A 14085-nucleotide genomic window follows, 5' to 3' on the forward strand; every position below is an offset into this window, starting at 1 on the left:
GAACAACTTAAACATAGTAAAACTTCCCAAGGAGCGTTATGAAACAAAATTTGACATAGAAACATAGAAAATAGGAGCAGGAGTAGGCCATTCAGCCCTTTGGGCCTGCTCCGTCATTCAAAAAAGATCATGGCTTTGAGCTGCGAAAGAGATATTAGGACAAGTGACCAAAAACTTGGTCAAAGTGGTCAGTTTTAAGGAGCATCTTAAAGGAGGTGGAGAGGTTTAGGGAGGGAATTCCAGAGCTTGGGGCCTATGCAGCTGAAGACACTGTCCCCAGTGATGGAGAGATGGAAATTGGGGATGCTGGATTTGGAGGGACATCATCAACACTGAGTTAAATAATAATATTGATCTGTGCCCTGCCACTGGACTCAGTATTGATCGCATCAGCCACTGGTGCACTGTAGCTCCAGCACGTAGAGGATGCACTGCAGCAACTCACCTCCCTCCCCTGAAACCTCAACCACTGAGAAGGGAAAAAGCATCAACATTGTGACACACAATCAGCCCCAAGTGGAGGGGCGGATAAAAGGAGAGAGGAGGCAGGAGGAAGGAAGTAAGGGGGCTGGAGAGGGGAGGGGCTGGGAGGGTTAAAACAAAGCAATAAGGGAGGGTGTCCCTGAGGCCAGGAGAACGGAGGATGACTGTGTGCTGCGGATGACCATCAAACAGCAAGGCCTGTGTCAGAGGAGTGTTGGCTGTGAGCAGGGATGTGAAGAAGGTGATTGAGGTGGGAGAGGGTGGGATAACTCAGGCAGATTCCTTTGTTGACTCATGGAATGATACAGCTCAGAAGGAGGCCATTCAGCCCATCATGCCTATGCTGGCTCTTTGAAAGAGCTATCCAATTAGTCCCACTTCCTGCTCTTTGCTTCTGCACTGCAGGTTCCTCCTGGTCCAGTATTTATCCAATTTCCTTTTGAAAGGTCCCAACTGAATCTGCTTCCACTGCACACTAATATGTGAATATTTATCAGCTGTGTAACTTGGATAATGTGACCTGTCAGATTTACAGAGGTGACTATGAACTCAACTTATCAACTTACAGGGGATCCTGGAAAGCCTTGTTTGCCTGGTTTGCCATCTTGTCCTGTAACTCCAGGTTGTCCGTGAGCTCCTGTTAGTCCCGGCTCCCCTCGTTCTCCTTTGGAACCTGAACACACAGACGTCACATTATAGGTTTGTCTTTGTTATTTTTCACCTTGTTTCAGGGAAATTGCAAATCAGCAATTCGAGTATGTAACCAATTTGTGAGTCAATATTTCTCATCCATAAAATGATTGCTCAATGACCTGGGGCCACCTAAACTCCTGGAGCTAGTAATTGGCTGAAGCTTATTTTTGTGTGTGGAGGTCACAATTCGCAAGCTCCCAGCACCATGCAGATTGAGGTGGGGACCACGCAATTTTCAAATCCCCACCTCATCTGCATGATTTCTGTGAGTGACTCCTTTGCTGCTTCTCTGTCCTCCGAGCTGCCTGCTGCCTCTGTGCTCAGCAGGAGGCCCCAGCAGTGTTGTTTGGTGATCGCGTGCTCCAGGCAGCTTGCTCTTTTAAAGGCACTTTGCCCAGTAAAGGGAGGCTGCATTTGTGAAATCATGGCTGATAGAAAATCAGTTTGAAGCATTGGCAGAATGTTTCAGCAGGTAAGGGAGAGGACTCCTTGATTTAGTGACATTGCACTGGATGCTCTTGTCACTGGACTCCAGGAGGGAGGCAATGTTTCCCCGGGTGAGAAAGAAACCTTCCAGACACAGCCCAAAGAGGGAATGGGAGCACGTCACAAAGGGGGTGAATGCCCGAAGTCTGGCATCACAGACATGCCAGCAATGCAACAAAAAATACAATGACCTCACAAGGGTGATCAAGATAAGCGAATGCACCCTCACATTACAGCTCATGTCCACCACACCAACTCTCTGCTCCATGTAACAGCCTCCCGTTAGCCACCCAGCAGCACTCAGCCCTCACACATCTACCAATGTTGCCAGCCTCACACCCACCTCTCCCTGCCTTCACACACCTCCAGCTATTCAGCACAACACCCAAGCACAGTGCCACATAATCTGACACTCTGCCCTCTCTCTTGCAGGAGAAGGTTGCCCATAACACCAGGCAGCAGACTGGAGGAGGGCACGTGACTCCAACCCATAAGCTTCCTCCTCAGCCTGTGGCATCTGGCACAGCAGAGACTGTCCAGGAGGTCGGTTCCTTCCTTGCCCTCATCCTGAGATGTGGCATCAAGTGGAGTCTGACTACAGACCTTCTCCTTTCCTCCCCATCTGCCTTTCCCTCACCCAATCCTCTCCTTCTGCTTGTATGTTTTCATATATGGGCCAGCACTTCATCTGACACTTACAGCCATCAGCTCAGACAGTGACACTGCACTCACCCTGGGGCCTAGTATAGAGTTGGGATCAGCACATGGTGAGTCACCAGGCTCGAGTAGGCTGCAGCCAGGCCAGGGGAAAAGGATGGTTTGTGTGCCAGCTCACCAGAGAGTGAGGTCACAGACGAGTTCTGCTACAGGGGACTCAGATGAGGACCTCAATGGGGCAGCATCCAGGAGAACGCTGATGGGCATACACACTGAGATGCTGGATGTATTGACTGGCCTGCCAGTCAGCCTCCTGTCACTGTCAAGGAGCATGGAGGAGTCCGGCTCCAACTTGGCAGCCTCTGCTCCATCTCCCTGTTGTGCTGCTGACCCAGAGGCACAGACACTGCTCCCCCCTACCTGTGTCTGCCTTTGTATGGACAGGTCACCTACTCCTCTGCCTACCCTGTGAGGACGCAGCAATACTCTCTGCCAAATGAAGGGACACAGCACAACTCCTCCAAGAAAATTCCAGAGTACTTCCAGAGACACTCTGCAATAGAAAACATTCCAAAAATGTAACTTACCTGCAGGCAGATGCTGGCCCTTTAAATAAGACCACTGCAGGGCCCAGCTTGCGGCTTTATGCTTCTTCTTTATGAGTAACTAACAGGCAGGCATTACTGGAACACTCATTGACCTAATTTGGGATCTCGGCATCATCGCATTTGCTGGTTGGACTGTGAGACGTCAGGATAAAGCCCAATCCACACATTCCAGAGCACACAGGGTGTGACCAGCAGCACAACGAATACACGGAGAGTGATGCTAAACGAGGCAGTTTCTCCTCCTGCCTGTGAATCACTGCACCGGATGGACTGATCAGTAGGGTTTATGAGAAAGAAGCAGATGCACTCCTTTTTAGAGAGGTGCCTCATCACTGCCCAGCCCTCCCTTCAATTCATCCCTCTCCTCACATTGATACCTTCGATTGCTATGGTACCTTCCTCACCTCCCTCTGTCATCCTCACCTCTCTCCTCTCCTCCCTCCCTCCCCATCCTCTCCTTCCTCCCTCCCCATCCCCTCCTCCCTCCGTCCCCCATTCTCTCTGCCCTCCCTCTCCTTGGCTTCAGATCTTTTACCCTACTCCTCTGTCCACCACACAATCAGTTCTTTTGCAGCATTATTGAGGCTGATGTTTGTGGATCTGCACGTTGTAAAGGCGGAGCCTCTTTGACCGCTCTGAATCCTGTACCTTTAGTGGTTATGGTGGTGATGAAGATGGAATCGCCTTTCTGTCCCTTCAAACCTTGAGCTCCAACAGCACCAGCTGCTCCCTGTGAGTGTGACATGAACAATATGTCAGTGGGTCTTGTCTGTACCTTGCTGGACATTGACTGTGTCCAGTGACAAACTTGTACATTTGATTTAAAAACATAATGCAGGTGATGTTTTAAGCACATCAGATCATTATCATCATTAACAACACAACAACAACCTGCATTTATATAGCTACTGGGTCAGAGTGCCTCAGTGGCAAGCACTTTCGTCACTGAGTCTGAAGGTTGTGGGTTCACATTCCACTCCAGAGACTTGAGCACAAAATCTAGGCTGACACTCCAGTGCATTACTGAGAGTTCGTGTGGAGGGAGCACCACACTGTCGGAGGGTCAGTACCGAGGGAGTACTGCACTGTCGTAGGGTCAGTACTGAGAGAGTGCTGCACTGTCGTAGGGTCAGTACTGAGGGAGCGCTGCACTGTCGGAGGGTCAGTACTGAGGGAACGCTGCACTGTCAGAGGGTCAGAACTGAGGGAGCGCTGCACTGTCGGAGGGTCAGTACTGAGGGAGCACTGCACCATTGGAGGGTCAGTAGTGAGGGAGTGCTGCACTGTCGTAGGATCAGTACTGAGGGAGCGCTGCACTGTCGGAGGGTCAGTTCCGAGAGAGCACTGCACTGTCGGAGGGTCAGTACTGAGGGAGTGCTGCACTGTCATAGGGTCACTACAGAGGGAGTGTTGCACCATTGGAGGGTCAGTAGTGAGGGAGCACTGCACTGTTGGAGGGTCAGTACTGAGGGAGTGCCGCACTGTCGTAGGGTCAGTACTGAGGGAGCACTGCATTGTCGGAGGGTCTGTAGTGAGGGAGCGCTGCATTGTCGGAGGGTCTGTAGTGAGGGTGCTGCCTTTGGATCAGTCGTTAAACGGAGGCCCTGTTGATCTCTCAGATGAATGTAAAATATCCCGTAGCCAGTCTTTCAATGATGTGCCAGGAGTTCTCCCCATTATCCTTGACTATATTTTTTCCTTAATCAACACAAAAACATTATCTGATTGGGCACTTTCTGCTCGGACATTGGCTGCTTTGTTTCCTGACATTACAGCAGTGGTCACTGTACAAAGCACTTTGAAGGCACTATATAAATGCAAATTCTTTTTTCAAAAAACACCACTTTAATTGCTTTTCCCAAGGTGTCTGCTTGTGTTCCATCACGATCAGGTGGTGAATATTAGGAATTGCAATGAAATTTTAAAACAGCAGACTAATGCCCTCTGAACCTCACTTCAATGGCTGAGTCACATAACGTTATACCCACAGTATTACAGGGGATAAGAGAGAAGCTATGATACTTACTGGAGTCCCAGGTGCTCCGAATGGCCCTGGCGCCCCTTCATCTCCCAGCTGACCAGTCACGCCATATTTCCCAGGATATCCTGGAATTCCTGCAGGTCCCGGAGGTCCAGCAGGAGAAGCTTCCTCCACAATACAAGCGCAATGGCCTGCATCACCTACAGGGGAGATAGAGGGAAGATAAACATCAGGAAAGAGAGGGCTATGCTTCTGAAACTGAGTTACAGCAGCTTCACTGCACGAGTGTCTATATTGGGTTCCTCGATGCACTTTCGATGCAGGAGTTCACTGTAATTTAGACAGGGGTTTAGGGGGAATTTAGGAGGCATGAGGCAGCAGCCCAGTCCTTTCCTGTCCCCTATTCACAGACGCTGTTCTTGTTGGGGCCTCGAAACTGAGCTCATCCAAAACTCTGCTGCCCGTGTCCTAACTCGCACCAAGTCCTGTTCCCCTATCACTCCTGTGCCCACTGACCAACATTGGCTCCCAGTCAAGCAATGTGTTGATTTTAAAATTCTCATCCTTGTTTTCCTATCCCACCATGGTGTAACCCTTCCCTATCTCTGTAACCTCCTCCGAGATCTCTGCACTCCAGCAATTCTGGTCTCTTGCTCATTCCCACCATTGGTGGCTGTGCCTTCAGATGCCCGGCCCTAAGCTCTGGAATTCCCTCCCTAAACCTCTCCCCCTCTCCGCCTCTCTCTCCTCCTTTAAGACGCTCCTTAAGACCTACCTGTTTGACCGAGCTTTTGGTCACCTGTCCCTAATATCTCCTTATGTGACTCGGTGTCAAATCTTTGTCTGGCTACACTCCTGTGAAACACTGTGAGACATTTTGCCATGGTAAAGGCACTATACAAATGCAAGTTGGAAACGAGCAACATTTGCCCATGTGTATCATGGTCCTATGTCATCAGGCGATTCAAATTTTGAAGTATTAATGGGCTGCGTGTTTGCCACGTACTCTCCCACATTGGTACGTGGGTATAAAGCAACCTGACCAGCCGTCCTTAAAGAGCCGCCACAGGCCACTGAAAAAAGTGGAGAGATATAATAAAGCCTTTAAACGATTTAATGCTTCCTCCTGGACCCACCAAAAACTGACCCCTTTCCCACCTGATATGCGTTACTTCCTCATTTTCTGCTCATTGATCAGCAAAGATTTTACCTCATGGAAATAGAACGGATGATGAGTGAGAGAGGAACACAGAAAATCTGGAAGAATAGTGAGAAATGGTGCTGGAGGGGGTGAGAGAAATAAAGGGTAGAGATTGACCTCTCTTGTGACGGAGGGGTTTGGGTTAGAGTGTGATGTTGTATCGAGGCGGCCTCTGTGTTTAGTGAGTCCTGTCCCAGCATTTAAATATCACAATTCCTGCCCTCTGGAGCACAAGGAATCAAGAAGCTATCAGCAACGGGAATATGATTACTAGAAGCTTTTCCAGCCCAATAACCTTTTTAGTGCCCATAAACTTATACAGATCTGATTAATCCCATGTTTGTAGGTATCTGGTTTTAATGAAATTCAATATTAAAGGGACAGTATCTTTATTAAGAAGAAATGCTTGGGTTTCTGAGGTTGGTCCAGAAGAATTCTTTGTCATTGGGATTATAAAGAGTTTTGATAGAGTAAATAGGGAGAAACCGGTTCCACTGGCAGGAGGGTCAGTAACCAGAGGACACTGATTTAATGTAATTGGTAAAATAGCCAGAGTGGAGAGATGGGGAGACTGTTTTTTACACAGTGAGTTGTTGTGATCTGGAATGCACTACCTGAAAGGGCAGTGGAAGCAGATTCAATAGTAACTTTCAGAAGGTAATTGGATAAATACTTGAAGGGGGAAAATTTGCTGGGCTTTGGGGAAACAACAGGGGAATAATTGGATAGAACTATCAAAGAGCCAGCACCGACATGGCCTCATTTTGTGCTGTAAGATTCTACAATTTTATAAATATATGGCAAAATGGTGACACGTTTTCTCACAAAGACATCCCTTTATATAAAACACTGCCTGTTTAAGATGCAGCAGATCAATGCGTGCACAATAAATGTGATCAGTGCCAGATTTAAAAAGCTGATTTGTGTCACTCACTTGCTGCTGTGTTTGTCCTGACCCCGTGTCCATCCAGACCCTGTGTCCTGTCTCTGTGTCCATCCTGGCCCCATGTCCTGATTCCACGTCTGTCCTGAACCTATGTCCGTCCGGACCCCATGTCCTGACTCTGTGTCCGTCCTGACCTTGTGTCCGACCCTGTGTCCTGGCTCCATATCCGGACTCCGTGTTTATTTGAAGCGATTTATGACTTTTAACCCCTTATAGGGACTAAACCAAATCAGGATTACATCCCCATGAATCTCCTTTAATCAAGTTCAAGCCAGACAAATTCTTATAGACACTTATTTGGGGCCAAAGAATTGTACTAGCTGCCCCTCAAAGAAAGAAAACTAACAGAGAATATTACCATCTTTTGGATAGCCTATTTTTAATAATTATGGCTAAGTCATAAATATCCCAGATATTATAAGGGTCTGGAAATCTCTCTTCAATACGTATCTCTCCCCTAAAGAGACACAGAGAGGGGGTTCTTGTAGAATGCTACATGAGATGATTTATTAACTTTTATATATTTATTAAAGAATTTAACATGTAATACTCTTTTAAATGGATAAGTATATCACAGTATCAAATATTACTGAAAGATGTAACACATAATCCTATTTCTAACATAGAATCCAAAAGTTTAACCTTGCTAATGTTTTAGCAAAATATCTTAGAATATCCATCAAAATTTAAAGCAAGCTTTTATTTTAAATTCCCTGAGTAAACCATGGGGTGAGAAGTATTGTTTGAGGAATTCAATACTTCTAATTTTTTACAACAGGTAGCCTTATGTTTATACTGTTTCCAAGGTGTCATATGACCTTTTAGCATATGGGTGTTAACTTTCTGTGTGTGTTTTACTTGTTTTCAAGATCCATATTTGGTAGTATCATTAACTGACATCTCCACTTAATGTTTTACTGGAATTCCCCTGCTCTTGAAGTTGTGAGCATTCATCTGGTCAAAATTTTTATAATTGTGTTTACTTGACTTCTTGTTCCTGTAAGTCCGTTTTATTGTTTTATTATCTATAATTGTGTTTTATAGTAGGTTGAACCCTCTTTGTGGGTTAATCTGCCTGCATTTACCAATACCATCAATTAATTAGATTTATGGCTACCTTTTACTGATGTCACACAGGATATTTCAATGTGTGTGTTTATCTTCCAAGTCCCTGGCAACAGAAATTCTATTCTAACAGGGGCCTTGAAATTTTTAACTCTACCTTCTTAAAGGGGAATGTCAATGAGTCTTGAAAACCTGACCATTTATTCAATCTTTCATTCTAAAAGGTATATATTAACTATATCTAAATGCTACTTAATTAAGCCTATTATTCCATCACAAGTCCTGACCCTGTGTCTATCTAGACCCCGTGTCCATCCGGACCCCGTGTTTGTCCTGACTCCATGTTTGTCCGGACCCTGTGTCCTGACTCCGTGTCCATCCAGACTCTGTGTTTGTCCTGGCCCCATGTCTGTCCTGACCCCTCTGTATTTAACACTGCCGCTTACCTTTGTCTCCTGTTCTCCCTCTCTGACCGGGGTATCCTCTCTGTCCCTGGTGTCCTGGCTCTCCGATAAACTCTATTCAGGTAAAAGCAGAGAACAGATTTTCATTTGAAAGAGGAATGGTTTAGTTTGTGTTTTAAAACAGTCGACAGTTTAGTGGCCGGAATGGGTAACTGACCTTTGGACGCTGCAGGTCCTGGCGGTCCAGGAGGTCCAGGTGGTCCTGATATTCCTGGAAACCCAGTGAATCCAGGCTGGAGAGCTGGCAAGCCTGGATCACCTTTATATCCTTTGGTTCCTGTGACCCCCGGTAAACCTTGTGTTCCTGGGAAGCCTGTGAGTGAGAGGTACAAAAACATTAACATTTAGGTGTTTTTACACAATTGTTTTTCACCCTTGAATTTCACTGTTTGCCCCCATTTCCACCTCCTTCTGTGACCCGAATGATGTTAACTGCTTGCTAGTTCCTCCCATATCACCCACACTTGCCATCTTCTGTATCTGGGTGTGTGAGTGTGTAAGTCTGTGCATTGTGTCTGTATCTGTGTGAGTGTGTGTGCATATCAGAGTGCAAAAAGTGAGTGTACTGATTTTGCTGTATTCTATAAGCTTCAAAAATCTTATTCAGCTTCGCCCATCCTATTTTTAATATATTTAAATTAATGGAAAGTTCAATCTTGAAGCAAAAAGAAAACCTCTATGTCACATGTTGACAGTTAGAAAAAGTTAAAAAAAATCCCACTGGTAACACTTGCATCTGTGAGAAGACAGGAGAATCAGAGCAAGAGAGATAGAGTGAGGACAGAACGAAAGAGACAGAGTGAGAGAGACAGAGAGAGAGACAGAGGAAGAGAGACAGAGTGAGAGAGACAGAGAGAAATGACAGAGAGAAAACAACAGAGCGAGAGAGAGCAAAAATGACAGAGGAAATAACAGAGTGAGACAGACAGAGCGAGAGAGACAGAGCAAGAGAGATAGAGTGAGGACAGAATGAAAGAGACAGAGCAAAAGAGACAGAGCGAGAGAGACAGAGAGAAAATGACAGAGAGAAAACAACAGAGCGAGAGAGACAGAGCGAGAGAGAGCAAAAATGACAGAGGAAATAACAGAGTGAGAGAGACAGCAAAAATGATAGAGAAAATAAGAGTGAGTGAGACAGAGCGAAAACGACAGAGCGAGAGAGACAGAGCGAGGACAGAACGAAAGAGACAGAGTGAGAGAGACAGAGTGAGAGAGACAGAGCGAGAGAGACAGCAAAAATGATAGAGAAAATAAGAGTGAGAGAGACAGAGCGAGAGAGACAGAGCGAGAGAGACAGCAAAAATGATAAGAGAAAAAAACAGAGTGAGAGAGACAGAGCGAAAACGACTGAGTAAAAATGACAGACCAAGAGAGACAGAGCGAGAATGACAGAACGAAAACAGCAGAGCGAAAACGACAGGGCAAGAGAGACAGAGCGAAAATGGGAGAACGACAGAGCGAAAATGAAAGGGCGAAAATGACAGGGAGAGAAAGACAGGGAGAGAGAGAGAGAGCAAGAGCTGCGATTGGAAGAGGCAGACAGTATGGGTGATATTTGTTTCACTGTTGTCAAATTTTTCATGAACAGTTAAAAGATAATAAAATAAAAAATAGACACTTCCTTCCTGCTCGAAGGACATTTTAATAAATAAACTAACAAGCTGACAGCAAAATGAAGTGGTGAAAATCGTTAATACTATCAGCTGACTCTGCAAATGAATGAGTAATGGAGGTAGTTTTTTTCATATGTGTGCTTGAGAACATCTCTGACCATACCTCGATATGGGGCTGTTTCACCGGGAGGACCGGGGGGACCCCGAGGGCCATAGGGACCCACATCCCCTGGGGGTCCACGATCTCCTTCCGGACCCGTACTACCCTTCGAACCTTAATATATCAAAGAAAATATATAGATTACAAAGAAAGGCGATGGGATAGACTTTACTCTTCAGCAGATGGAGGGTAATTCACCTGGATCTAAAACACCGAACAAAGACACCAATTCCCTTCCCGAGCCTGATTCTCATTCTGTTGGAATTGGAAATCAGGTCAATTGTATATATTCTGGATCAGGTAGTGAAGATGAAATTTAGCTGCTTCTCTTTGCTGAGGACCTTTGAATCGGCAGTGAATCAGCAGTGAATGGGCAGTGAATCGGCAGTGAATCAGCAGTGAATGGGCAGTGAATCGGCAGTGAATCAGCAATGAATCGGCAGCGAATCGGCAACGAATCGGCAGTGAATCAGCAGTGAATGGGCAGTGAATCGGCAGTGAATTGGCAGTGAATCAGCAGTGAATGGGCAGTGAATCGGCAGTGAATCAGCAGTGAATGGGCAGTGAATCGGCAGTGAATCAGCAGTGAATGGGCAGTGAATGGGCAGTGAATCAGCAGTGAATGGGCAGTGAATGGGCAGTGAATCAGCAATGAATCGACAGCGAATCAGCAATGAATCGGCAGTGAATCAGCAGTGAATCAGCAGTGAATGGGCAGTGAATCGGCAGTGAATCAGCAGTGAATGGGCAGTGAATCGGCAGTGAATCAGCAGTGAATGGGCAGTGAATCAGCAGTGAATGGGCAGTGAATCGGCAGTGAATCAGCAATGAATCGGCAGCGAATCAGCAGTGAATCAGCAATGAATCGGCAGCGAATCAGCAATGAATCGGCAGCGAATCAGCAGTGAATGGGCAGTGAATCAGCAATGAATCGGCAGTGAATCAGCAGTGAATGGGCAGTGAATCCGCAGTGAATCAGCAGTGAATCAGCAGTAAATCGACAGTGAATCCGCAGTGAATCGGCAGTGAATCAGCAGTAAATCGACAGTGAATCAGCAGTAAATCGACATTGGATCAGCAATGAATCGGCAGTGAATCAGCAGTGAATCGGCAGTGAATCAGCAGTAAATCGACAGTGGATCAGCAATGGATCGGCAGTGAATCAGCAGTGAATGGGCAGTGAATTGGCAGTCAATCAGCAGTGAATCAGCAATGAATCGGCAGTGAATCGGCAGTGAATCAGCAATGAATCGGCAGTGAATCAGCAGTAAATCGACAGTGGATCAGCAATGAATCGGCAGTGAATCAGCAGTGAATGGGCAGTGAATCAGCAATGAATCGACAGTGAATGGGCGGTGAATGGGCAGTGAATGGGCAGTGAATTGGCAGTGAATGGACAGTGAATCCGCAGTGAATCCACAGTGAATCGGCAGTGTTCCAATCTCCCACATTTCCAGTAATTCCAATAATCACAGTACCAAACATTTGATGCCCCCCCCACCCCCACAGCTGTGAGAGTGATGGCAACATGGGGGACCTCTATTACCAGGCACACAGCCCGTCTGCGGCCCTGGCATTGAATGCAGCCTAGAAACTGACTTTGAAGGGCAATGCCCTGCTGGCTTTAAAGGTTATTTTTGATTGACAGCTCTGTAGCCAGTTCTCCATATGGGCACAGCAGGATTTTGCCAGCTTGCTGATGGTATGAACTATCACTGGATGGAGAGGACTGTAGGAGTGTCCTTCCCAAATAAAACTGTTTCATTGAGGATATACATTGTTAAATGTAGCTCAAAGAACTGCAAACATCTTTAATTGCTTTGGGTGATTATATAGCATATTGTAATCTAGTAAATTCTGCTGTGTTAGCTATTGCTTTTGCTTAAATTACTTGTTAATAAAACTGATGAATAGATTCTAGCCTGAGATATATGATCTTCCAGTGTGATGTGTCCTTTACTTGGAGACTAGGATCACACAGGGCATCTCATACTGGTTCATCGTTCACCCCAGACATGCTGCAGAGATAATCAAGCTTCAATTCACTGGAACTAAAGGTTTCCTCTCTCCGTGAACAGCTTTTTGAAATGGGCACATTTGTAAACGAGATCAGGAAGCATTTTTCATAGAAAGGGGAGTGGAAATCTGGAACTTTCTTCCCCAAAAAGGCTATGGATGGGGGAGGCATTCAGAACTGAGATCAATAGATTTTTGTTGGGTAGGAATATCAAGGGATATGCAGCAAAGACAGGAAAATAGAGTCCAGGTGCAGATCAGCCATGATCTAATAGGATGGTAGAACAGTATTGAGGGGCTGAATGGCCTCCTCCAGCTCCTACATGCCTACATACAAGACGGGCGGCTGATTTGCTATTGCCTGGTTTGTGCTGCCTCTGGTACCCCCTGGTATTTTTAGCTCCTTTCTCTATCTGAGGGAAGTTAACGTACCTTTGGGGACCAATCCTGTATAAGTGATGGGCTGGCCAGGGAGGCCTTGGGTACCTCGGTCCCCCTGTGGAAGGAGAGCAAGACATTGGGGAAGATTGTTAGAAGAACTTCATGTTTCTCTCCATTTGTTCAACATTGTCATCACACAGGAAACAGCAACAGGAGTATGGAATTGCTATTCTTCACTCCTCAGGCAGGAGACGTCAGAGTGGATATCACTTCCTCATTATAGAACATTCTATTGAAGCCAGCAGAATGAGAATCGTCCAATTCCATAAAATGCGGTTTATCCACTCTGACAGATCACCTCCCGGGTGCTGAAAGCTAATATTTACCCTCAAGGTGTCACCTACTGTTCCAGGTGGCTCAGCAAAATATACCAAACCTTCTGTTCACAAAGAGGCAGGGTAACAGGATGAGAATTAATAGCTGCGGGTGAAGAGTCAGGCTGATGGGCTGAATGGCCTCCTTCTGTGCTGCAGTAATTGTACAATTCCCAAGGCACACTGAGCTGTGAGCTGAGTGTGGAGGAGCAGCTGCAGGTTAACTCTCTCTGTCTGCTCACTTCCTGCTCTGCACCACACAAGCTGAGGAATAGAAGCGAAGGCAGGGAGCAGGAACGAGCTTGAACCAGGGCAGTCAGCACGGGCTCCCAGAGCCAGGCCCAGGAGTGAAGGAATGGCGGTAGGATGTGCGAATGATCTCGATTCTCGAACTCTCACGCCAATCAGATGGAAGAATAGGGAAGTGTAAATACAAAATACTGATCCAGTTCAGTTATTAAGCTGAGTAAATTAACCAATCCAAGCCACTGACTTTAACTGAAACTAGCTTCGGAAGTCTATTGTCCTGGAAAAGGAGTGTTAAACAGTTGATGAAATGTCCTGAAGAACACAGCTTGTGGTAAATCAGAACAACCTCTGAAAAGAAAACCAGAGTAAATCTGGGATTGGAAAGGCTTTGAAATAATAAAACACAAGCTCAGTTGCTGTGGATGAATGGCCATGTCTCTGCTGTTTACATTTAAGAAAGTTTGGAGCCACTTGAATGTTGATGGACTGAAATCGTGAAACAAGGGGATTGGGATTTGTGGGTAGGTGCTGGAAATCAGTCTGCATTGTGCCTCTTTCCAGGTGTAAAATAAGAAGAAAACCTACCAATTTCTTGCTGCTGGGTCCTGTAGCCACAGCATCACTGCTGCCATGATGGTCCTCCCTGTTTTTAGGTCTCCCTGTTGGCTGCCCGATAGACGCGGCGGCCCAATGTAAATTTGCAAAGAT

General features: G+C 46.2%; 1 protein-coding gene across 2 annotated transcripts in view; it reads right to left on the reverse strand.

The window, feature by feature from the left end:
* LOC137371492 (collagen alpha-2(IV) chain-like) overlaps window positions 1-14085 on the reverse strand; it is a 288991-nt gene that overhangs the window by 53108 nt on the left and 221798 nt on the right. For both annotated transcript variants that reach the window (XM_068034179.1, XM_068034180.1), the window contains exons 18-24: window positions 12806-12869; window positions 10361-10471; window positions 8742-8897; window positions 8567-8638; window positions 4954-5108; window positions 3576-3657; window positions 1050-1156 (exon numbers count right to left, since the gene is read on the reverse strand). In XM_068034179.1, the coding sequence (XP_067890280.1) occupies window positions 1050-1156; window positions 3576-3657; window positions 4954-5108; window positions 8567-8638; window positions 8742-8897; window positions 10361-10471; window positions 12806-12869 (747 nt within the window). The remainder of the gene's footprint in view (window positions 1-1049; window positions 1157-3575; window positions 3658-4953; window positions 5109-8566; window positions 8639-8741; window positions 8898-10360; window positions 10472-12805; window positions 12870-14085) is intronic.

Source organism: Heterodontus francisci, chromosome 6, assembly GCF_036365525.1.
Source record: "Heterodontus francisci isolate sHetFra1 chromosome 6, sHetFra1.hap1, whole genome shotgun sequence".
NCBI lineage: Eukaryota > Metazoa > Chordata > Chondrichthyes > Heterodontiformes > Heterodontidae > Heterodontus > Heterodontus francisci.